This window comes from Panthera uncia (assembly GCF_023721935.1).
Source record: "Panthera uncia isolate 11264 chromosome C1 unlocalized genomic scaffold, Puncia_PCG_1.0 HiC_scaffold_3, whole genome shotgun sequence".
NCBI classification, from domain to species: domain Eukaryota; kingdom Metazoa; phylum Chordata; class Mammalia; order Carnivora; family Felidae; genus Panthera; species Panthera uncia.
Window position 1 is genome coordinate 6384717 of NW_026057584.1, and position 24580 is coordinate 6409296.

The 24580-nt window shown below is 48.8% G+C and overlaps 1 protein-coding gene across 2 annotated transcripts; it reads right to left on the reverse strand.

The window, feature by feature from the left end:
• Positions 1–1898: 1898 nt before the first annotated feature.
• On the reverse strand, positions 1899–24057 carry SPP2 (secreted phosphoprotein 2). 2 transcript variants are annotated; one of them, XM_049614634.1, is made up of 8 exons: positions 23858–24016; positions 23611–23735; positions 17247–17369; positions 15955–16062; positions 11592–11646; positions 10847–10894; positions 8569–8664; positions 1899–1992 (listed from the first exon to the last, which is right to left on the reverse strand). In XM_049614634.1, the coding sequence occupies exons 1-7, from the start codon at positions 23913–23915 to the stop codon at positions 8579–8581; spliced, it is 603 nt and encodes a 200-aa protein (XP_049470591.1). In that variant the 5' UTR covers positions 23916–24016; the 3' UTR covers positions 1899–1992; positions 8569–8578. The 2 variants fall into 2 exon arrangements, with proteins under 2 accessions (XP_049470591.1, XP_049470592.1); XM_049614635.1 differs by lacking the exon at positions 1899–1992 and having other exon boundaries at positions 8614–8708; positions 23858–24057.
• Positions 24058–24580: the final 523 nt, after the last annotated feature.

Sequence of the window (24580 nt, forward strand, 5' to 3'; positions counted from 1 at the left end):
TAGCTGTCACCATGGCAACTATGGCTGGGCTCCTGACCATACAACCCTTGGGCAGCAGCTAGGGCAACCATAAGAAACCATGTAATATAGCAAGGGTTTTGGGCTACCACTCTGGACAAGTCTAACCAATCACCTCCAGAAAGACTCTGGGGGGCTCTGGCTCCTACCATATTCTAGGCTCCTTGTGTCCTGAGACCCTAAAGCCCACCCACCCAGCACCACTCCTGCACACTACAGCTGTAGCCCCAGCTGAAGCCCCTTTGGACTTCTCCTTATCCCACTCACACTCGTCCACAGTAGGTCCCACATACCCTCCTAAAAATCTATCACTCACATAAACAGAGCTCTTCACATAGGACAGTTGAGCAAGGTGGGAAATCCTCATTTGCCTTCCTTGGGTTGCTGAAGCACTGAAGATACCACAACCAAGGGAAGGACAAGACAGGTGTTGAGGAAAGAAAACAAAAAGAAGGAAAGAGATAGTCCAGAACACTCAGAGTGGATCAAGCTGAGCTTCATTTTAAAAGGTCAGATCTTGGCATCTGCAGTGCAGAACATTCTATAGAATGGCTCTTGCCTTGTCCCTGTCCCACTCCTCGTGAGCCACTAATACCTGACAGTCGCTGAAGAAATCAGGCCATGTATTGTGAAATGTATATATAATTAATCTTAGGATCAAAATTAAATCGCATGCTACAGTCTGGAAAGGAAGATAACACAAAACAGAATACCCTGGGAATCTGCCCCAAACTTGAGGAAGACACCAGCAAATTTTGCGGCTGAGGCAGCCCCAGAGGTGAGACCTGACCCTACAGCTTTCCTGGCACACACACCCTGGATGTGGGAAGAAGGGCATGGCGTGTGACATGTTGGTGACAAGCCAAGCCACACCGAGACATTTTGGGAGAGAAAATAAAAAAGAACATCAAATGTCGGAACTCTGGGCAATTTTTAATCCAAGCTGGGAAGGGACAAGGGAGGTAAATGTGGTCTCCCCGGAGAGGGGTGTGCGTGTCCCCGGGGGCTCGCAAGAATGCAACATCGTCATGCTTAGGCAGACTGCCAGTGATTCCCTAACAAACAACTCACCTCATTCGAGGTCGGTGCAAAGGACCAATAACGTCTTAATGTACCTCCCATCCAGGAAATGGTTCTCAGGGGCTTGTGACGTCTTCCCAGAAAGCCTGGGAAACTGACGGGGTTTCAATCTCACTGGTGAGGTGCTGTGTTTGGGTTTGTAGATTCTCACCTCCTGTAATCCCCCCAGGGCACCTCATAAGGGCCTGGCTCCAGGAGAGGCCCCCCCCCCCCAACTGCAGCAATCGCTAAGTGGCTTGGGAACACGGACCTCTGTCCTTGGGTTCATTCCCGGCAATACCTGGTTTGACAGAAAGCTGGCTTTGCTGTATTGACGCCCAGGACTGAGAAGTCTGGAGAAAAAGAATCCACAGGGGCATTTGGGTGGTGGGGAGGGGACGGCCTTTGCCTTTTCATCCCTAAATCACCAGATGATTTTTTTTCAGGTCCTTTATTTTTTAAACTTAACATAAGTCACAAAAGGAAAGACACTATTAACGCCAAGCTGCCTGGGACTGTCTCTTTAAGAGTAAGGAATTTACAATCATTGCATATTAATCTAAAACACGTGTTTGACATGATTAGGCTAAGCATGGCCACTTTGTGAGTCCTCAGCTCCTAAAATCCTTAGGTAATACTAATCTCTTCATGTCATTGCTTCTTATCTAAAAACTTGACAGTTATGCCTGGTTTTATTTTTCTTAACATTTATTTATTTTTGAGAGACAGAGAGAGAGCATGAGCAGGGGAGGGGCAGAGAGAGAGGGAGACACAGAATCCGAAGCAGGCTCCAGGCTCCGAGCTGTCAGCACAGAGCCCGACACGGGGCTCAAACCCATGGACCGCGAGATCATGACCTGAACTGAAGTCGGACGCTCAACCGACTGAGCCACCCAGGTGCCCCGACGGTTATGCCTATTCAAAAAAAAAAAAAAATCGAACAGTGAAAAAGGAGGAAAAGTAAGACATTCATTAACGACTGGAACTGATCAAAAGAAAAATTACACAATTCATAAAGTATCTTTCTTCTCTGGAACTTCTATTCCTTCCAATGCATTTTGCTGTAAAAGAGAGAAGGGGGGAGGGATTAGATTCTGTAGCATGCTTTCCACATCCTTGCTATGGAGGCTCAGGGCCCAGCACTCCTGGGTGTATTCAAGGGGAATCCAAGATGGCGCTAGAGACTGGAACAACTATTCAAAATGGTCAGCGTCTCGGACAAAGAAGTGAGAGAAACCTGCAGGGGGAAGGGGAGGTGGCCCCAGAAAGGAAGCTCAAGTCTCAAAAAAGAAAGGGCCGGAGGGGGCCTGAGGCAAAGCTGCAGCCAAGAAAGAGACAGGGTACAAGCGAGGGAGCCACCGGAATCAGTAAAGCAGGAGACGGGCCTCAGCTACAGTCATCCATTCATCTGTTCAATAGCATGTGTGCATCCATTAAGTATTGGGGGTTACAAAGATGAATAAAGTGTAGCCTCAATGGAAGGGAGGGAGGAAGGGAGGGAGGAAGGGAGGGAGGAAGGGAGGGAGGAAGGGAGGGAGGAGAGAGGAAGAGAGAGGAAAGAAAGGAAAGAAGGAGGGGGAAAGGAAGGAAGGGAGAGAATGAGAGAGGAAGAAAGAGGAAAGAAAGGAAAGAAGGAGGGGGAAAGGAAGGAGGAAGGAGGGGGGAAAGGAAGAAAGGAAGGAGGAAAGGGAGGAAGGAAGGGGGAAGGAAGGAAGGAAGAAATCACAAACTGTAGAGAAACCGGAAGGGACTAGAATACAGTATGATAAATGTAATTCCAGGAATTCATCTGGTGCAGGAGACCCCGAGGGCAAGGTGGGGGTGGGGTGCTGTAGCAGGGCATCAGGGGCCTGGGAATGGAGGTCTGAGCCAGACTGGGGGCCCATGGAAATAATCAGCCAGGTGACTCTTCTGTGCAATGTGGAGGCAGAGAGGATCGGGGGACACAGACGTGGACCACACCACGGTGCAGAGGGCCCCATTCCTTGTGTCCCACTCCACTCCTGCCCCCACCAGTGTTAACAATTCTGGCGACATGTGGAGGTGACCTTGAGGGAACAAGATGAAGCCATCAGGAAGACACTGTCCACACTGGGCCAGTGAAGGGACAGAGCCAGGAAACTTCAGAGGGAGACAGCAGAAAGCAGTGACTGGGTGGCGGAGGGCAGGGAGGAGGTCCGAGAGGATTCTGTTTCAGATAACCAGGAAGATGTTATTCAGATTAATCTGTTATTCAGATTCTGGATAACCAGGAAGATGAGTTGGTTACAGGAGAAAGACCAGTCCCGAAGGGAAGAACTGTGCCTTGAGCATGTGGCAGGATACACAGATGCAGGCATCTGGCACACTGTTGGTTAAGGCACAGTCTAGAAACACTGTAGAGGTGCAGTGTGGACATGGAGGGCAGAATGCTCCCCGGACAGATAGGCATCAAAGTGCCAGGGGTTCCTGGGATCACCCAGGAAAGAGAAGACAGTGCATAGAGGAAGAGCTGAGGCCGGAGTCCTGGGGAACACCACCATTCGGGGTGCAGGAGGAAGAAGAGAGATCCATGCAGAAGAGGGAGAAGTCTTGGCTGAAAGGAGAGCCAGGAAAGAGGCACTAAATGCAGCCACGAAGTCCAGTGGGCACAGGGAAGGCCAGGGGGCTGGAGGCCCCAAGAGGTGGAGAGAGAGCAGGGCGGAGCCAATGGAAAGAGGAGGCAGCAGTACAGACCCCACTTCTTTCAAGCCAAGTGGGAAGAGAACCCGAGAGAGTAAACAGGAGATGGGGAGGAGCGAGGGGTGGAAACCATTGCTCAGTAGACCCTCTGAATTCTCAGATATTTGCCTGCTCGCTAACATTCCTTTGTAACCCCCAGATCAATACTCCTGAGGGTTTTGCATTCATTCCAGGAGATGCCCGGGGAGTCTCCCAACATGGGTGCTGTTGGCCATGTAAGACGACGCTCTGCCCCCTGATTGCGGCTCAGACTGTCAACAAGTATCCTTCTCGCGGTTTATTCGGTGCCACATTTTTGGCATTTTTGTGCTTCCTGGTGGTGATTTTGTGGCCCCCACACGTGGAGCCCAAGTGCCGTCTAGCGCTGCTAAGCACGGGCTGTGACGCGCCTCGGGGAGATACGCTTGTGTCAGAGAAACGCGGTTCAGGCGCGAGTTGCAGTGCCGCTGGCCGTGAGTTCTACGTGGATCAACAGTATGGTAAATAAGGTGTCTTTAAACAGAAACACCCATACGTCGAGGTCGTGCACTGACTGGTTGATGAAAGGTGACCAGAGGCTCACAGGAGCCTCACCCTGTACTTCCCACAGGAGCAATGGTTGAGTATCCACTAAATCAGTGTTGGCATCGACTCTACAGATCATAACTACGATGATAATGAGAACCGACTGTACTTGGTAGAGTGATCATCACGTGTGTGCCATGGATGAGCGTCAGGGCAGACAGAGTACAGGTAGACACAGCCCGCACACAGCCAGGTTGCCAGCTCCCAAGCACCGGCTGGTCTTTTCCATCTCCGATGGAGTCTGGTTCCCCCAGGAGGTGGGAGATCATGAGCAGTTGTCACTCACAGGTCTCACACCCGAATATGGAAATCGCTCAGCCACTCACTGAGGGGCCCGTGTTGTAGGGTCACCCCTCCCACCTGGCTGATGACAGATAGGTATGTGTTAACACTTCCAGTCAACTAGTCTACCTTCCAGCCGGCTGCCTACCTAGCTTCACCCCACACCTGACACATGAATCTTAAATAAATAATCCTCGGGGCTTTGCCCTTTCATGATCTTTCTTAAACATGGAGGTATTGGCATGAGGTACAGTATCACAGGCGGGAAAAGAGAGACACCCAGACATCAACAGTGAAAACCCCAATCTCAACACCCCCTCTGAGAGCAAGACTCTCCGATGATTCCGCTCCCTCATCTACAAAACACAGACAATAATGGCAAAGCTTCATAGGAGTTGTTGCAAGATTTATAAAAGGCAATGCACATAAAGGGTCCAAACACAGACGCAGGCACCCTTGGGAGTTGAATACTTGTTGGGCAAACTGAAATAATCCTGAGACTGATTCTTTCCACCCTGCAGCTATCCCCAACAGGCCTCAGTGGCAATGGCCTCCTTTGCTGCTCTTGGACATAGAACTCCAGGGGTCCGCACAAATCGACGTGGCAACGTAAAGGAAAAGGCCTCGCTCACACTGCTGCGGTCTGGTGTGGTTTGTGACCATCTGGCCACTGCATAATTAAGGAGTGTGGACTATTTAGCTATAAGGATCAAGCAAGGGTTAGACACTCAGAAAGATCCCTTCCAATGTGAGGGTTAGAGCCTGATTTGCATGGCCCCTATATTAGAGGGGGCAAATAAGACAAAAATTCCAAAGCTCTTGTCTAAATATCACCTTTCACGATCTACTCCTATGTACGAAATGATTTTCTAGCAACCTGAAAGAATCCTAGAACAGTGTTTATTGAATCACAAAAACACTTCCTCAGCCCCTACTTTGTTCCAGGAGCTGAACCAGGGTCTGAGGGCTCCAAGCTACCGGAACCAAAGCCTCCGCCTTCAAGGAGCTCCCCACTGGAAGAACGTCACTCACAGCTTGCAAATAGTTGTCCTGATTTGGGTCATGCGTGTGTGTTTTCCTTCCTTCCAACCTGATTGAACCTTTATTATGGTCTAGACATTGTCCTTAACTTTATGGTAGGAGCTAAAATAATTAATAAGAATGACAAGGCCATGCATCCCCAAGGAGTTCCCGGTCCAACAGGCACAAAAACAAATACAAAACTAATAATAATAATTTCCTTTGAAGGAAGTGAGCCGAGAAGTTAAGAGAGTGGAACATTGTCTCACAGCTCGTGGTGACAGAGCAGGCTGGGAGCCAGGTCTGCTGGTTCCAGACCCTGTGCTGGGCTTCCCAGGCTCCTTTTGTGATTCCTGGAAATTCAGAGCGCAGTGGGGAAATCTAAAGGTCATGGGAGGCCAGGGACATAACTGGCACTTAACTCAAAGTCAGTGTCCAGGTGAGGACGGCCGCATTGAACCTTTCGTCTGCACGGCCTTTAATTTTTTTTTTAATGTTTATTTATTTTTGAGAGACAGACAGACAGACAGAGCGTGAGCAGGGGAGGGGCAGAGAGAGAGGGAGACACAGAACCCGAAGCAGGCCCCAGGGTCCACGCTGTCGGCACAGAGTCCAACACGGGGCTCGAACTCACAAACTGTGAGATCGTGACCTGAGCTGAAGTCGGGCGCTTAACCGACTGAGCCACCCAGGCGCCCCTCCACTGCCTTTAAAGAGACATTTGTTAAGCAATCAATTTTGTTATGGAAATCAAATCGAGAATTTGTATTGCAATACATGTATGCCCAATATAATCGTATTATTAATAGATGAAATACAGCCAGTTCATTGAGCATTGTATTTTTCCCCAAGGATGCTCTATAAAGCAAAAGGAAATGATTTAAATTTATAAAAAAAAAAAAAAGGAATATGATGAGTCCATTTCTTCGTAATGAGTAGTTTCCTGATCTCCATACGAAGCTGGTGTTTATTTTTAGGAGGCACGCGGATTAAAAAGAAAACCTCCCGTTTGCATCTTTCATCCAATACGGCCTCACTGGTAAATTTTCCTTCTATTTTAGTAAAATGTCAGTTGACTTCCTTCAAACTCCGGCGGTTAAAAATTAATTATACGAGGCTTAAGTGATTTTTTAAAAAATATTTCAGGGACCTAACGTGGAAGATTCCATCACCCACTCAAAACTACTTGCTGAACGCTTGCTGCGTGCCAGGCTCCGTGCCGGGCACTTGGGTGGTAGCAAGTGAAGTTCCCTGCGCCCTGCGCCCGGGGGTCCCGTGCAACATGATGTGGCAGAGAGGGGACGGACGAGTGCGGAGGCCCCGTGATGAGGACCGTCCTAAAGGGATCAGAGGAGACCGCCCATGGGAAGACTGCACGCCCAGCTGAGACCTGACCAGTGAGGGGAGAGCAGCGAGGGGGCTGTTCCCTGCAGAGGTCACAGCAGGGCGAGCCGGGCGGATGTCAGTACTGCTGGAGCTTAGGGGTGAGGCCGACTTGGAGAAGTGGGCAGGGGCCACATCGCCAAGGCCTTTGTGGGCCACGCTGAGGAGTTTGGACTTTATCCTGAAGGGTTACAGTGCTGTGTAAACTGAAGCCTGTGAGAGCTCAAGCTTTGTTATTAACTTGTGTTTCCGTGTAAAACTGGATGTGCAGGGAATCGATGTCTGCAGTCGCATCTGAGAATTCCTTCTAGGCGTCCACTTCCTGATATCCCCTTACTACTTGGGAGCCTTTAACAAGACTTAGCTACAAATGCCCTAGCAACTGGAAATTTATATACTCGTGAGAGTCGGTGACACTCAGGGCTGGTTTGGTGAAGCAGGGCTCAGTGTTCAGCTCCCCACAGCACTGGGGGCCAATAGGCTTTTCTTCCTTTTGGCTTAGTGCCTGTCTTTTGCACACTTCTGCTTTATCCCATAAGTGAAGTGAGCATTAGGGGGGTTACGTGGAAAGGATCAGAGACCCCTCTGTGCTTCAAGAGAAGCCTGAGGACAGCGTGCAAGGCGGACAGCATAAGATCAGGACCGGAGGCAGGAAGGCATGCCCCAGTCGGTGGTGATGGCGAGCAAGTGATCGGCCAATACCAGAGAAAACGTGCGGCCCAACTCGGTAAGACTGGACCCCTGTGGATGTTGGGAGGAGAGAAAGGGTAAAGAGTCAATGGTGCTCTAAAATTTTGAGCTTGAGAAAATTAGGCGGATGGCGATGCCCTCAATTAAGGCAGGGAGCTGACGAGGAGGTTGGGTGGGACCCGAGAGGTCACAGGTAACCATAGCAACTGCATCCAGTGGGCCTGGATCTCGGGATAGAGCGTGGTAAGAGACGTGTGCTTGGAAGTAACTGCAGATCATTGATGAGGGCGGGCGAGTGGAAGAGACCACGGAGCGAAATCTGCAGAAGGAAGAGACAGCCGGCTAAGAAGGTAATACAAATCGTCACCGGTATTTAAATTACCGATCGAGGAGAGGCAGGCAGATCTGATTTCACGGATCCGAGGGCTGAAGATCCAGGGTGCGAGGAGCAGAAGGCGAATGAGAGGTGAGAAGTGTAGGCCAGCAGCCGAAGGCCACAGTGGAGTCGAGAAGCTCAGCGGACGGGGGTGGGGGGGCCGTTGCTGGAAGGGGGATGCGTCAAAGGAGCGGCTGTTCTGTCTGTCTGTTCACTCTTCAACACGTGATGACACCAGTGGTGACAAATACGAGAGATACAGGAGAAAGCTCGAGGAGCACGGGATGGAAGAGGTGACGGAGGGGCAGAGCCTGGGAGGAGACGAGGGGGTGGGAAGGCGAGGACAGGAGCCGAGCGGCAGAGCAGGACATCTGGGGGCCGCGGCGTCCGTCCAGGCGCTCACTCCAAGCGGCTTCTCTTTCTAAATACGCATGTTTTTAGCTGTGTCCCCTTACCTCGAGGCTGTTACTCAAAGCCAGCGTTTGTCCTTGTTCTGCGCCCCTTGTACGGGTACCCTCGATTCCCGGGAGGAAAGATCCTTCTCAGGCTCTCTGCAGACAGAAGGACGGATAGGCTCTGTCATTCACACCAACATCTGAGATGACATGGGCCCCGTGACAATAAGTAGTGGGAAGGGTCGTGACCGGCATAAACAAACCCACACTGCCGAGGGATGCCAAGACAGGATGGCTCCGTCTGCCCTACCCGGCTGTCCCTCCCCCTCCCCTGCGAGACATCACAGCTGAACCCATGTGTGTTTCTCTCCACGTGTGACCTGTCCCGGCCACTACTGTAAGCCTCAAAGGCAGGCACTGTCACATTTGTCTTTTAGGCCTCCGTGAGATCTGCCCAGTGCTTGTCACACACATTTGGTGAAATAAATTAAATTGTCGTCTTCAAAGAAATCTCGGAGACGGATGTTCAACCGCATCCGTGATGTTCCCAGGGCCCAACATGTTTTTAAAATTCAACTCTGGAATTATCTTCTGAGCCGTATAAGAAGGCTCAGTCACATTAATTTATACGTAAAATAGTTTTGGTCCCAAATGGCATTTTCCCACTGTAGTAGCCAGCCTCCTCCAAGATGGCCTCCTGGAATTCACACTTGGGTGTTCCCCTCCTACACTGGACCAGAGTTGGTCAGTGTGACTAATAAAATACAAAGAAGTGGTGATATACAACTTCCAAAATTAGGTAACAAAAGACCGTGTCTTCTGTCTCCGGTGCTCTGCAGCTTACTCCTTCTCTTCCTGTCTCTCTCTCTGTCTCTCTGTCTCTCTCTCATCATTGTCTCTGGGGGAAGCCAGCTGTCATGTTTTGAGGACATTCAGACAGCCCGATGGAAAAGCCCACAGTGGGAGAAACTAAAGCCCTCAGTCCAAGAGCCCATGAAGAGTCAAGGCTTTTTACAACCACGTGATTGACCTCAGAAGTGGATCCTTCAGACCCAGTCAAGCCTTCAAATGAGATCACAGCCCCAGACAATACCTTACCTGCAGCCTTGTTACAGACTGTGTCAGAACCACCAGACTAAACTGCCTCTGGGTTCCTGACCCTCAGAAATTGTGATATAACAAATATTTGTTGCTTTAAGCTGCTAAATTTGGGGGTAATTTGACACACAGCAATCTATAACTAATGTACCCAAGTTGGTTATTACTCTGATTAATCACATGTATTTTGGCTATTTCCAAAACCAAATCCAAGGACACCCATTTTCCACCACTACAGCAGCTTGAAAGAATGGGCCACAGATTCTGAAGGCAGTTCCAAAAAAGAAGTGTTCAAAAAAATGTCCTCAGCAATGGTCGCACTGTGCAAATAATTGTATGTTCTCCCAGACAACGCAGAGGGTGTCTAAAACTTTTTGTTTGAAATCAAGCCTCGTATTGTAAGCCCCGGCACTTCAAATAAATTTCAGTATGCCTAGTGAGGATCAAACACCGGGCTCAATATAATATTATTATCTGTGTTATTCATTTTAATGAAGAAATCCAAAATAAAGTGAATTTCACAGCTCTTCCAGAAAATAGCACTGGCAAAAACAGAAGCTTTAGAGTCTGACAGATCTGTATCAAGTCCTACATTGGCAATGTAGCCTTGGACAAACTCCAGAAACTCACTAAGCCTCAGTTTGCCCATCTACAAAATGGGAAGGAACACCTGCGGCCTCCCAGGATGGTTGTGAAAGACAAAGCCGTGTCAACCAATTAGCACTTTTGCATATGCATTTTGCATTTTGCATATGCGATTAACACCACGAATTACCATTTATCTTATCTATAAAAGCAGGTAATACAACACCTGCCTCCCAGAGCTATTAAGAAGACTAAACGAGGAAAATGATCTGTAAAAAGAGAGGAACTATGGTCTTGTTAACTTCATCCGCGGGCCCCAAAACACCTTTGAAAGCGGATGGCAAAGAGGTGGTTCGAGAGAGTTCACGCTTTTTCAGAAAATGCCCCAAAGTGGGGCAGGAGGAAAGGTCGATGCTGACGTCCTGAGCCAGCTGTGATATTTCGATTCCTGCTAACATTTAAGTAAGTTTTCATGCCTCACGTTTTACCTTTTCAGTGATTCGCAAAGCAAGCTTGTGCAGTGCTGCTCTTTTCGTTCGCGCTTAAAATATTTTGTATTTCGGGGGTTAATCTACTGTGAAATGGTGCCAGCAGAGTCTGGCTTGATCCAAAAAGAATCTGCTGGTGCTGCGTGGAAAAAAGTAGGACCACTTACCGAGTGACCGTTCACTGCGTTCGCTTCTGGACTTGTCAGGATTGAGACCTGTAATACAGGAATGGTCATCAGGCAAGGCCCCTTTCTCCATTTCCAGAATGTTCTGTGCTTTCATTATTGACGCCCCAAATATGCCTCCTTTTAAGCGAGAAGCAGTGGAGGATCAGCAAATAGTTTTGTAGCTATCAGCACCGGGAAAAAGGCTCAGGGAGATAAAAATGGCCCCTAACCCTTTGAACCTTAACCACGGAAAGGAAGGAGGGCCCTCCCTCCCCCAACCGAGACTCTTAAAGGGATGGGTGGTTCTCATCACGTGGCTTCAGGATGACAGAATTCGCCCTCGATCAATTAGATGAGCTTTAGTCCAGACCCTCCAGCCACATTGTGGCACACCTGGGTCCTGTAACTCAGCCTGTGCACCCAGGAGGAAATAAGCCTGTTCAAGTTGAGGGAGCCTCTCGAGGTGTAAACTCACACCTGCTCTGCTTGTTTGACACCTCAGATGGAATCATATATGGAAAATCTCTGCATAAATATAAAGAGATACCTAAATGAAAAGCTGTATCATTGTCGTCTACTGGTAAGAAAGGAACAAAAAAAAATGCTCATCTTCTGGAAATACTATAATTGTTCAAAGGCTTGTATAGTGTTTCCAGTGTTAAATGACTCACTAACAGAGAACTACAATATAAAGTTGTTTCAAGAAAAAAAAAAAACACATTAAAAAGAACAGATCTCAACTTACCAAATAGGTACATATTTCTCCATGTAGAGGATCCCAATATGTCCCCAAAACCCATCTAAGTCAATTTCGGCATCAGGATAGATCAGCATGTGAAAGAGGGAAAAAAAAGACATTGTAAAAAATGCAAATATTATCAGGAAGATTCTTAGGTATTACGTAATTCATTTTTAATGAAATAAGGCAATATATTGTATTAAATAACTTTATGTGGTGTCAAACATGTGTGTCTAGGAAAGCACATGGGGAAGAGCAAATCGCATGACGTTTAAATCGCCTGAAAAGCTTTCCACTGGACTCAGACGTGCTCCCAAATGTGGGGGACCAGAAATATGGCACCTTCCCTATGAACTTGCAGACAGACTGCATTTGGATCAGATGTGGGGGTTTTCTGGGTATGAAGTTCCCCTAATGTGTTCAGTTAGGGAAAGGCTTGCACAAATAGACTCCATGAAGCCACTGAATAACATACGTCCACACAAAGACTTGCGCACGAAGACTCGTAGCATCATCGTTCATAACAGCGGAAATAACCCAAGTGTTGATCGAGTATTGAATGTGTAATCGAAGGTAGTATATGCATACAATAGAATCTTAATACTAGAAAGGAACGAAGTACCAATACATCCTACAGCAGGTGGAACCTCCAGAACACATGCTTAGTGAGATAAGCCAGTTACAAAAGGACACGTGTTGTATAATTCCATTTGTATGAAATGGCCAGAATAGGCAAATTCGTAGACCCAGAAAGCAGATGAGGGGTTGTTGGGGGCTGGGGGAACGGGGAGCACAGAAACGGCTGCTGATGGGGATGAGATCTCTTTTTGAGTTGATGCAAATGTTCTGGATTTAGATAGTGGAGGCTATATTCAGTCTATATTCATATACTGAAAGCCACCGAATTGGACACATTAAAAGAGTGAGTTGTATGCTATGTGGATTATAACTCAGTAAAGGTGTTATTAAAAGAAAAGGGAGGGGGCGCCTGCGTGGCTCAGTCAGTTAAGCATCCGACTTCGGCTCAGGTCACGATCTCACGGTCCGTGAGTTCGAGCCCCACATCGGGCTCTGTGCTGACAGCTCAGAGCCTGGAGCCTGTTTCAGATTCTGTGTCTCCCTCTCTCTGACCCGCCCCCATTCATGCTCTGTCTCTCTCTGTCTCAAAAATAAATAAACATTAAAAAAAAAAAAAGAAAAGAAAAGGGAGGGGACCTGGGTGGCTCAGTCAGTTAAGTGTCCGACTTTTGATTTCAGCTCACGTCATTGTCTCTGGTTCACGGGATCAAGTAGCAAGTGCTATGAGCACAGAGCCTGTTTGGGATTCTCTCTCTTCACCCCCTCTCTCTCTCTGCTCCTTCCCGACTTGTGCGTTCTCTCTCTCTCTCTCTCTCTCTCTCTCAAAATAAATAAATAAACTTGAAAAAAAGGCCTGGGGCACACATGACCTAAGCCAGGCCAAAGGGAGTCATGCCAAGAGGCATGTCCAGTGGAGCTAGAGAGAAATGCTCCCTCTTCCTCCTAAGTTAGAGCATCTGAATCTGGAGCAGCCTGTGGCCTTGCTGAAAGGAAAAAGCTCGTCTACAGTAGGAGAGGGAAGCAGAGAAGAGAGGGGAAGGGGGTGGGGCTTGGGGGAGAGGGGGGAGGGAAGGGAGGGAGAAGCTGGCCCAGGTGGCATTGAAGACTCCCAAATGAACGGGTCCATGAGGTGAACTCCTCCCCTTCCTTTCTGGGAACTCGATCCAGGGACTTACCCATTTTGGCTTCGGCGACTTGTAGTTCAAGTTCTATCATTTGCGACGGAACACAGTCGCCTCTCGTCCCCTGAGCTCAGAATTCCATTCTGGTTATTCTTCCTCAGTTTCTCCCTTTGGACTTTGGACTGTTTGTGGGTCTCCTGGCTGAAGCCTTAGGCAAATCTCATCCCACCTACTCCACATCAGGATTTGCCTGAAGTCAAGTTCCCCCATCAACCTACAGGCATTAGCACCGCACTCTGGACGGTGACTAAACCATTAAGTGGTTGACTGTGCACTCGTGTGCACATAGAACCCCCCGTCCTCTCTAGATTTCTCTTTCCAAATCAACCAAAAATCATAGAAACTAAAAATCAACCAAAAATCATAGAAACTACCTATAATTCAAATATACATTTGACTAAGGACAGCAGAATGTTAGCAAATTGAGACATTTATTCCCTCATATGTCCTTACAGCTTTTATACTTCTTAAAATCACGTAAGGGAAAACTCCAAACTTCTTCTATTGACAGTTTCTCTCATCATATCCTTGCGAGATATCTTCCCTTTGATCTAAGTCCTTAGTCTTCGTATTTTGGATTTTTCAGTCTTATTCTCCATGGCTTAACCCTTTCTTCCCATTATATTCCTTTCCCTGGAAATTTTTCTATAACCTACATACGTTTTTCAAACGATCTTCATTTTCATTACTCCAGGATTTTTTTGGGGGGGTTTTATTTCTTCCATTTCCTACTTCCAACAATGATTTCTGTGTTTGATGCCTAAATTCATCCTAGTCTCGTCTCTTTTACGTTTCTTTTTCTTTTCTTAATATGAAATTTATTGTCAAATTGGTTTCCATATCTTTTGTTTCTAATATCACTGCTTATTTCACTGAAAATGGTTAGCAGCTGGTTTCTTCTTTTTTTTTTTTCTGTTTCATATATGAAATCTACTTCAGAGTTTCCAGGAATTACTTGAAATCTCCATCTGCTTTCTTTCTTCCTTCGAATTACAGAATCCTTGAATTTAAGGAGTTCTTTTTTTTTTTAATTTGCCCCTAATTCTTTATGATTTCCTAATCTTTGGAGAACATCCACCTGAGGGTTTATTTCAAAATCTTGCTTCTTTCAGGGGCTCGCCTAACTTGATGTCAGAGTCTTCTTATAAAACTCAGATTGGAAGACAAGCAGACAGTCCACTATGCTACGAAAAAGTTGCAACAGATCTGTCGGTTGTGCGGTCAGAATTGACTTACCAAACCAGTGGTGGAAGACGGATTAAATGGAGGGGGGCAGTTACTGAATTCATTTCAACACGTTAAAGGCCACAGAATGAACTAGAATCCATTTCTCAACACTCACTGCTAACTCCCGGCTCCCGTTAGCATTCCCTGGCACCTGTCCTGTCAGCCTCCTGGTGCCCCCACCTGCTCTCAGCCATCAATAGGCCCGTCGTCATTAGGATGAGGCCAGGGATCCTAGACGTGACCCTGGAGGTTCATTCTGCCTTTGTCTCCAGATCAGCCGTGTGCCTCTGTGCCCGTATGTTGCTCATTGCGGTCATAATGGTTTGTGTCCCTTCCAACCCACCAGCTTCTCTTGCACGTCACAGTACTCCCTGATGGTCCCCTTGTGCTTGGAATCACCTTTCCTCCTCCCCTCCACACTTGTCCCCTTTGAACTGATGGACATTCTTGATGTGAACGTCAGTTCCCCAGGGAAGCTCTCCCTGCGCCCAGACGATCTTCTGTCCCCTCAGCGTGTACCCCCAAACGCTTGCCTGGTAGTCAGGATCAACCCTGCTGCCCGGAGCCCCCCCTTACTCATCTACAAACTCCACACGGGTCGGGACTTGCTTGTCTCGCTTCTCACTCTCTCCCCAGCTGTTCCCATATAAGCCACAAAATCCGCATGCACAAAATGCTTGCGAAACGCTGTGCTTGGTCCTCGTCGTTTCTGGATTAGCCGGGCCACGGATGTGTGAGTGTGTCAGCTCAAAAACACATCAGGCTTTATGTAAGCTTCAGTGGAGTCTGGAAAAGGAAGTCCTTCGTACTTGTCCTAACACCCAGGAAATAGATCTTGGAACCAAATCAATTTCAGCGCAGTTGCAGGGCTGAGGGGCCAGCCCGCCATTCACCAAGCATCTCTCATGGACTAGACGCTGGGCCAGATCTTACTTGTCCACCAACTTACTCAACTCTCTCAGAACAGTCAGATGGCCTTTACTGCCGGCATCTGGCTGGTGAAGAGGTGGCCGATCATGGAGTTAAGTACCCTGACCTGGACCGCAGAGCTGCTAAATGGTTTTGAACTCTAGTCCAACAAAAATGCCCCTCCCCTTTCCTCCACTAAACCACAGTGTCAGTGGCCTGCACACTCAGTTCTAAAACTCTAACGATTTACCAATTGTTGCTTTAAGCTCTCTGTTTCCAACTCTCTGGGAAACAAAGAGAGAGAAAGAGAGAGGGAGGCTGGAGAAGGAAGGGAGACTCCAGCCAAGTGAGCAAAGCTGTGTTTGCCCCTGCCTGGGGATACTCAGTGACTCTATCACATGGGTCTGCTTGTCACAGACCCACACAGAACCTATAGGGTGCTGCCCCGGGGGACACCAAGGCCCTGGTCCTACCTCTTCGCTGCTGTTAGACTCAGAACTGGACGACCAGTGGCAGCGAACCCACACGTCCCGCACCTGCTCGGCAGACATCTGCACCGTGCTTCTGCAAACAACTGCCGGCTGGAAAAGAAAACAGTGAGCTCCGTGGCCAGCGGCTCCTAGAAAGGGTTAGGACCCATCTCAGAGATCAGGTGATAGCGTAACGCCTGACAGAATGATGCAGACGGAAAGGGGAAATTCACAGAGGCACCTCGTGTTCCCAAAATGAAAATCTCCCAGCAGCGAAGCAGACACAACTGAAATACCTGAAGATGTGTTGTCAGGCATGTGGGTATCACGTGTTCCCCTCCCCATGAGCCCTGAGTGAGCTGCCCCGAAGTTTCCCAATGGAACAAAAGGAAGCAGGAAGAACCCAAGGCCTGTGTTCTCCTCTCCTTTGGCCTCAAGAGTCTGTTAGGAGCGGACGCTGTGACACTTGGGTTTGAGTCCTTCTCCCAACAGTCACAGAGAAAAGTGTCATGAAACAGGTGGCGAAACAAAGGATTCCCTTTTCAGAATTTACATCATTGCCAAGCGACCCTGTCATAAAGTAACAAACTCATAAAGTAACAAACTCATAAAGTAACAAACTGATAAAGTAACAAACTGATAAAGTAACAAACTCATAAAGTAACGAACTCATAAAGTAACAAACTCATAAGCTCACAAAACCCTGAGAACTCCTACGTCTTTAGGCAAACACCTTGGACAGCAAGAGTTGGCCCGGTGGTGGTGGCCTGCTCGTCCCAGACACCTGCCCGTGGGTGGGAACAAGTGTTGGGCCACGTTCTGGCCACCGGGGATGCAAAACGGAACACACCGTGGTTCAGTAGAACCAGAGCCAGGTGACATACTGCACAACAGCCTACTGCAAAATAGTGTGAGTCACACCAAGGACACAGTTTTTAGATCAGTTTAAAATGGACCTCGAAACACCTCTGGAATTTGCCTTTGGGATTAGCCTCTTTGAGTTCAGTTTGCCTGGAACCATCATCACACCCGGTTCAAAGAGCAGGAAACTGAGGCAGCGGGGGTTAAACAATTTGCCAGGATCACTCAACACCACGGAGTCCAGAGCTCAAGCCCTCAGCCACTGAGGGGCACTGCGCCCCTGCGCAGGGAGCACAGCACGGACACAGTCAGTGCCTCCCAGTGTGGCCGGATGCCAGAGCGTCCGTGTGATGGGGCACAGCTCCAGGTCACAGAAGAAGCAAGGCGCTTCTGCAGGTTAATTTCTGGGATACGGCGTTTCCCGCTGCACTTACCATGTAGTAGCCCCTTTGGAAGTCACAGGTAGAAGGGTCTTCTCCAGATTCTCTCCTGCATGTTGTCTCCCGAATGCCAAACTCTAGGTCCATGCTCAAGCTATCCTGGTCCAGGACATAGACCTTCACAAAAACAAAGCATCAGTTTGCCATGGGTGAGCTACTGGGGTTTGCAATGCTCCAAATGTTTCTCCCTGCACAGTAAGAAAAAGTTACAGAGTCCTCCATGGTGAGAGCTTTCTGGACTCACAACCTCCCAGTTCCCGGCCCTCAGTCTGAGACAAGAAGAAACGTTTTTCCAAAGGCACATAATACTTCATTTAAAAAAACGGAGCCAGAACTTGGGCGTTCTTGGCGGGAACTCCAAGGTCGACGTTGCTTATGACGACTTACCTTTATAACTGATCCTCATGGCAGATTCCGTTTTTCCCAACTTGCCTACTTGCTCAAATTTATTTATAACCCCAGAACCGAGGTTCAGGGTCCCTTTGCAGTCATCCACACGCGTGCGCTGAGGATTTGAGTTGTCCTGCGCCCATGTTCCCAGCAGAGATCAGACAAGGCAGCGCTCTGCATTCTTGTTTCTGCTGTCGTGCTGTAGACAAGCGCCCCTTTCCTGCTCTTTTTTGGACCATGTTTTTCTCATTTTTGTGTTTTTTTTTCCCTTGGTGATTTTGCTGTTTAAAATGGCCCCCCAGGTGTAGCCTTACAGTGCTGTCCGAGGCTCCCAAACACAGAAAGCCTGGATGTGCCGTACGGAGAAAACACGCGTGTCAGACAAGGAGCAGTGGTTCAGTAGGTACTAATTTAGTGTGCGTGGTGACTGCATAGAACGCAACCCCTGCAAATAGCGAGAATCAACTGGGTGTATTTTTAAGGGACATTTTCCTAAAAGAACGCCCCATGACTTCTTAATAATCCCCGAAATAAGAAATTAAGGGGTAAGTTCAACCCTTCTGCACAGTATTGTCTAGTCCTGCTTCCTGTTTGATCACTTCTGACCCATAAATGAGGTTGCACAATTGTCTACTCCTTTCCACCAAGGGTGAGATAGTGGGGGAAACTTCCAAACTCCCTGATGAATCTGCAATGTTCTGATGACACAGAAGTCCCGTGACTTAATGACTGCCCACTGTGTGCCCAGCGCCAAAGGCAGAGCAGGGAAGATTCCATGCAGCTTGGATTCCAATTGGAGTGCCACACAGTAAACACGGTAAAGGAAACTAAGCAAGGTCGTTCTAGACGGTTACGGTGTTATGAGGGAGAAAACAACATGGTGGTGGGGATGGAGAGGAGGAAATACTGGAGACAACGTGCCAGAGAAATCCTCCCAAGGAAGAATTATTTCCCACTGAGGCTCATAGAATGGGAAAGAGCCCATCGTGTGGTGAAAAAGCAGGGCCAATGTCCTGGGGCAGAACAAGTCCAGAGGTTGTGGCCGAAGCAAAATGAACAAGAGAAGAACTCTACACAATGATGTGTGCGAGATGGGGTGTGTCCGGTAATTGATGGCCCTGTCGCCCATGGGACAGTGTGTAGATTTCATTCTCATTGCAATGGAAAGTTCGCAGAAGGATTTAAGAGCTAAGATGTGAGTCACGACGACCGCTACAAAGAGAACCCAAGGTGGGGGGGCGGGAACAAGATGGCAGCGGGGAGGCCAGACGGGAGCTGCCACAGCCCAGTACCCGACCACACACCCAGGCTCCAAAACTCAAGTCCCTTTCAGTCCTTGAGCGACCTTATGGCAAATCAGAGTCAACAACACATTCAACCGACTTCCCAGTGAGGAGACGGTGGGGAGATGTCTCTCTGAGAGCACAGACCATTCACACGTAGGAAAGAACAGGAACACGTAGAACATTTTGTTTGGAAATAAGCAGCAAACCCCAAGCCTGGGATGGGGCGCCTTCGTGCCTCCTTTTTTTTTTCTTTTTAATTTTTTAAAAATGTTTATTTATTTTTAAGAGAGAGAGAAAGAAGAGAGCGAGGCGGGGAGGGGCAGAGAGAGAGGGAGACACAGAATCCGAAGCAGGCTCCAGGCTCCGAGCTGTCCACACAGAGCCCGACGCAGGGCTCGAACTCACGGGCCGCGAGATCGTGACCTGAGCCGACGTCAGATGCTTAACCCACTGAGCCACCCAGGCGTCCTTTCATGTCCCTTTTAACACTGGGTGAGGCGTGCTCATAGAAGTAGAGTTTTCTGGAAAGAAGTAAGACTAAAAATCTAGCCTCCGCAATATTTACTACCTCATTTACTTGTAATTTTAAAATATTGGCTAATAAATCGGAGTCTCGTAAACAGAGAGAGCTCTCTTCTGCTGGACACCATTGGTGGGACCCTCTCACCGATCACACTTCAGCAGTTTCCCTGAAAGCGACCCAGCGAAAGCCAGCTGGAGACACAAAGGCTGGGTTGAAAAGACAAAAATGTGGGAATTTTGGAGTACAGATGATTTTATTGAACTCTGAGATAAGTTTGCAACCATTTTTTTTTTTTTTTTTTGCATCTTTAAGCACCTTTAAGCACTCTGTTCAGAATAAGGAGGAAAGCCTAATGGTTTTGCCTTTTCACGTAAACTCAGTTTCAACCATCGAATTTCCTCTCTGTGTTGTTTGAAAAAGGTGGGACGACCTAAATGCCCCACAGTAAGGAATCAACTAGAGGAAATACAAAATCCAGCATCTTTGCTGAAATAAATTGTAGTACTTCACGACTGACGTTACACTATGCTACTGTGTGTCGTAAAAAAACAAACAAAACATATTTTATTCCAATATATGAAAAAGATCCAAAAAGGCATTCTCCCACATGTTCATAGTGGTGGTCTCAGAGGAATGGACAATAGATAGTAGTTTTGGTGTTTTCTTTCTCGTTGTATTTTCTGACTTTGTATAATGAGAATATTTTGGGTTTTTTTATTCCAAACAGAAACAAAAATATACAAATGCATAACAATTCTTTTTGGTGATTATAATGGTTCATTTATGTGTCAACTTGACTGGGCCACAATACCCAGAGTTTTGGTCAAATGGATATTTGGATATTTCCGTGAAAGTGTGTTTTGGATGCAATTAACATGTAAATTGGTGAATTTGTGGGGGGCGCCTGGGTGGTTCAGTCGGTTAAGCATCCGACTTCGGCTCAGGTCATGATCTCACAGTTTGTGGGTTCAAGCCTCGCGTTGGGTTCTGTGCGGACAGCCTGGAGCCCGGAGCCTGCGTCGGATTCTGTGTCTCCCTCTCTCTCTGCCCCTCCCCTTCTCTTTCTGTCTCTCTCTCTCTTCCTCAAATGTAAATAAACATTTAAAAAGTAAAAAAAAAAAAAGTAAATTGGTGAATTTGAGTAAAGCTGATCACCCTCCTTAATGTGGGTGGGCCTCACCCAATCAGTTGAAGGCCTAGATGGAACAAAATTGCCTTTTTCTTGAGCAGGAAGGAAATCTGCCAGCATCCTGCCTTCCGACATGAACTACAACGTCCGCCTGCCAGCCCCCCACCCCCGCCTCTACAGAGTTCGGATCTCTCAAACCTCCATCCACATAGTGTAAGCCAATTATTTAAAGTAAATCTCACTCACTCTCCCTCTCTCTCTCTCCTCCCACATTTCTTTCTCTCTCTCTCTCTACACACACACACACACACACACACTCACACTATGGATTCTGCTCTGGAGAAGCCTAACACGGTGATCATTTAGGTTTTTCCAACTAATCCTCACAATTGGACAAAAAGTAAAGATCAGTTACACCTAAGAATAATTTAGAAAGCAAAACAGTGACAAAAAAAAAAAGAAAAGAAAAGAAGATGAATGGTAAAAACGGACAGAGAGGGGCATCGACATCAAAGGATCCCAAACCTTCCGTGGCTTTGCTTACGGCTGTCCCAGAACCCAGCCACCCCCATCCTCCCCGCACCCACCCCAGGCTCAGCTGCCCTCCATCACCACCTGCTGCCTAGGATCGCTGGCCCAGCCTCCTCCCTGGCACCCCACTCCACTTGGTGGCTGGAGAGACCTTCCCAAGTGCAAAGAGCTGCCTGCACGTGTGTGCATGTTCCACTGTCCTTAAAACAGGCTTCAAGCTTCTCAAAGTCATGTTCCGGGAACGTCCCCAATCCGGCCCACCTCTCCGACCTCTCTCTCAAGGCCTTTGGTCCTCCAAGTTCCCCCACGGTCTCCCCACGGATGGAGGTTCTTGTCACCGACTGAGTCTTCGCTCACATATGACGGCGGAGGCTTCCACCCCATCTGACGCTGCCCCAGCCCCAGCTCGCCCACCCCTCCCTCTGCCTGTTCTGTTTCCGCCCCACCCCCCCTGCAGTGCTCCCCACCCTCCAAAATGACCTTCATTTGTTTATGTCGTTGTCCAACCCAACCTCCTTTCCTACCCTCTGCTCCATCCCCGATGGGACCTGAATTCTGTTCTTTTCCCCAGGACAAGGCCCGTGTCCACCGTCCTCCCCGGCCCGTGCCCCTGACAGAAGCATCTGAGCAGGTCCCATGGCCACGTCAGAGGTCACTGTCTTCTCCTCTCCCCTCTTTTTTAAACGTGGGCTCAAGTCACGTAGAATCAATTGCCTGGGTTGGGGCGCCTCGTCCTAGCCCATTGCCACAGGCCAGATTTCCATGGTGTCGGGACCCATCCGTAAGAGGGTCCGTCCCGAGCCCTTGCTCACGTGACAAACCACTAACTTTCTTCTGTGGTATCAGCGGGTTACAGGTAAATTTAAAGCTTATGTCTGTAAGCACCGAGACCCTGACACCACAAGTAGATTTCATTAAATGCGGAAAATGGAAACCAAGGCAGCCGGTGTGCAAGAGGGGAGTCCTTTATTCTGATCCTTACTCTTCCAGAAGGAATTCACCTTTCAGCTTGGGCGCTGACCTATCTCCCAGTGTCCCCGAACCACGATGTCGGGGCCAAGTGACCCCCCCCCCTCTGGGCCCTGACAGCCTGCTCCTAGGCTGGGCCCCTAGCTGACACACAGCCCATCATCTTCATGACTTAGGGCCCAACTAGAAAACGTAACTGAGACAATTCAGTTAATTTCCTGGGAATCCGGACGTGAGAAACTGAGCCAGTTTCTGGACAAAAGTCAAGAAGGATGTGCTGTATTTGGAAACCAGGGCTAGGAAAGCCACGAGCTGTGTGCCCTCCATGGCAGGAGAGGGAGCAAGCTAAGCGTGAGCCAGGGTGATGCCCAGTCCTGGTGGGAGAGGCGAGCGGCAGGCAGAGGGAAAGCAAGGCCCTTCTGCCCCTGTGGGGGCATAGCTGCCGCCTGGACCCCCGGTTGCATCCCCACCCCGATGCCCTGTGTCCTGGCTGCACGGAGCTCTCGGTCTTGCGACCTGCCACTTTACAGACCCTCCCCCACCTCCCACCTTAGCGCCCGCTAGCCTGGGGGCACTTCTGTTCCAACCAGGCCCAGGGCCCAGGACCATAAAAGTAGGTCATGAAGTCCCCTGGGGATGGGGGAGGGGAAGGGGACTTGCTGTCCGGGCTTTGAAGCCTCTTTCTGTGTTTCTTTCTTGGCCGATCACAGACTGAGTCATCGGAAGCCCAAGAAAGTTCATGTTTTCCCCATTTCCCGAAGCTAACAGGAAACAGACCATTACCAAATTGACAAAGGAAGGTGGGATTTCTTTGGCTTAAAAGCCAGAATTTATTTCTTCTGAGGGCGAGGAGGGGGACCTCCGAAATCGAAAATAAACCTCATTTCTAATAAAGGAGCAGTTCCTCATAGAGAACTGCTCAAGAGGAACCGGGCGGGGGTGGGGGGGGGGCGGGGGACCGTGGACTCAGAAGCAGGATACACAAACGGCAACATCTGGAAAGAGGAAGCCAGGCCAGAGGAGGGAGGGACAGAAGAATCTGGCATCCGAAGTGGCTTTGAGGGTCTTATGACAAGAACGGTAATTAAATGCTTTCTCATCTAAATAAACAAATAAATAAATAAATAATTTTTTTTTAAAAAAGTCTGAAAAGAGGACTAGCTGTTATCTTTCTAAACTGGAAAAAATTTTAAAGGGCACCCAATAGACGAAAGGAAAAAAAAAAAAAAAGAACACAAAGCGGCAGAAAGAGGAATCAAGAAGATGGAATGTGTACTTACCCTTTTTCGTTTTAATTTTTTTTTTATGCTTATTTATTTTTGAGAGAGAGACGCAGAGCGCAAGTGGGGGGAGGGGTGGAGAGAGAGGGAGACACAGACTCGGAAGCATCTCCAGGCTCGAGCTGTCAGCACAGAGCCCGACGCGGGGCTCGAACTCACGGACCGCGAGATCATGACCTGAGCCGAAGTCGGACGCCTAACCGACTGAGCCACCCAGGCGCCCCCCCCCACCCCCCCCCCCTGCACTTACTCTTTTAATTGAGCCCCTGAAGGCTCGAAACAGATACGGACTCAAGGACTGGGCGTTGACTTTGGCCACGGACGCGCTGAGGGCTTCCCGCAAGGAGGACGGGTCGTAGTCATACACCGGGAAACCTGGACGTGAGTGGACACGGGGGACACAGTGAGACAAGAACCCCAACCCCCCCGCCCCGGCCCCGGGCCAGGACGGCACCTGCAGCATTAAGGGCAGGGGCTCGTGGCGCTGAGTTGCTTACCTGCACAAGACAGGAAGTTCATTCCGAGAACCAGAAGAATCAGTATCTTCGTCACCATCTTCTCCGTTCGGGGAAGAGTAGTTTTAATTCAGAGGCAGCGAGATCGTTTCTCGGCGTTGGACGAAGCGGCTCCTGATCACGTGTGACCTGGCCTGCTCTCTCGGCCTGCCTGCTGCTCCCCCTGCCTCTCTGGCCTGCCTGCTGCGGCTTCGACAGAAACCATTGATCCTGGGGTCAATATTTACTGCTGGCTTTTCCTCTGGAAACGTGCCAGGTTGAGGCTACTTTTGAAGTGTTGCCCTCAGTGGGGGACTTTAGCCCACGGCCAAAGACATCGGGAGGTCCGGGGCCCCCGCGTGTGCTGTTTGTTTTTCCCTGTCTTAATTTCATCCACATGTGCTGCTTCGGTCTCTTCCTTTCGGTTGCATGTGTAGAAGGAGGGGGTGTAATCGTATTCTCGGCAAAACCGTGCATTTAAAATTTTTTTTTTTAACGTTTATTTATTTTTGAGACAGAGAGAGACAGAGCATGAGCAGGGGAGGGTCAGAGAGAGGGACACATAGAATCTGAAGCAGGCTCCAGGCTCTGAGCGGTCAGCACAGAGCCCGACGCGGGGCTGGAACTCACAGACCGCGAGATCATGACCTGAGCCGAAGTCAGCCGCTTAACCGACTGAGCCACCCAGGCGCCCCAAAACCGTGCATTTTCAACGGTCATCCCTTT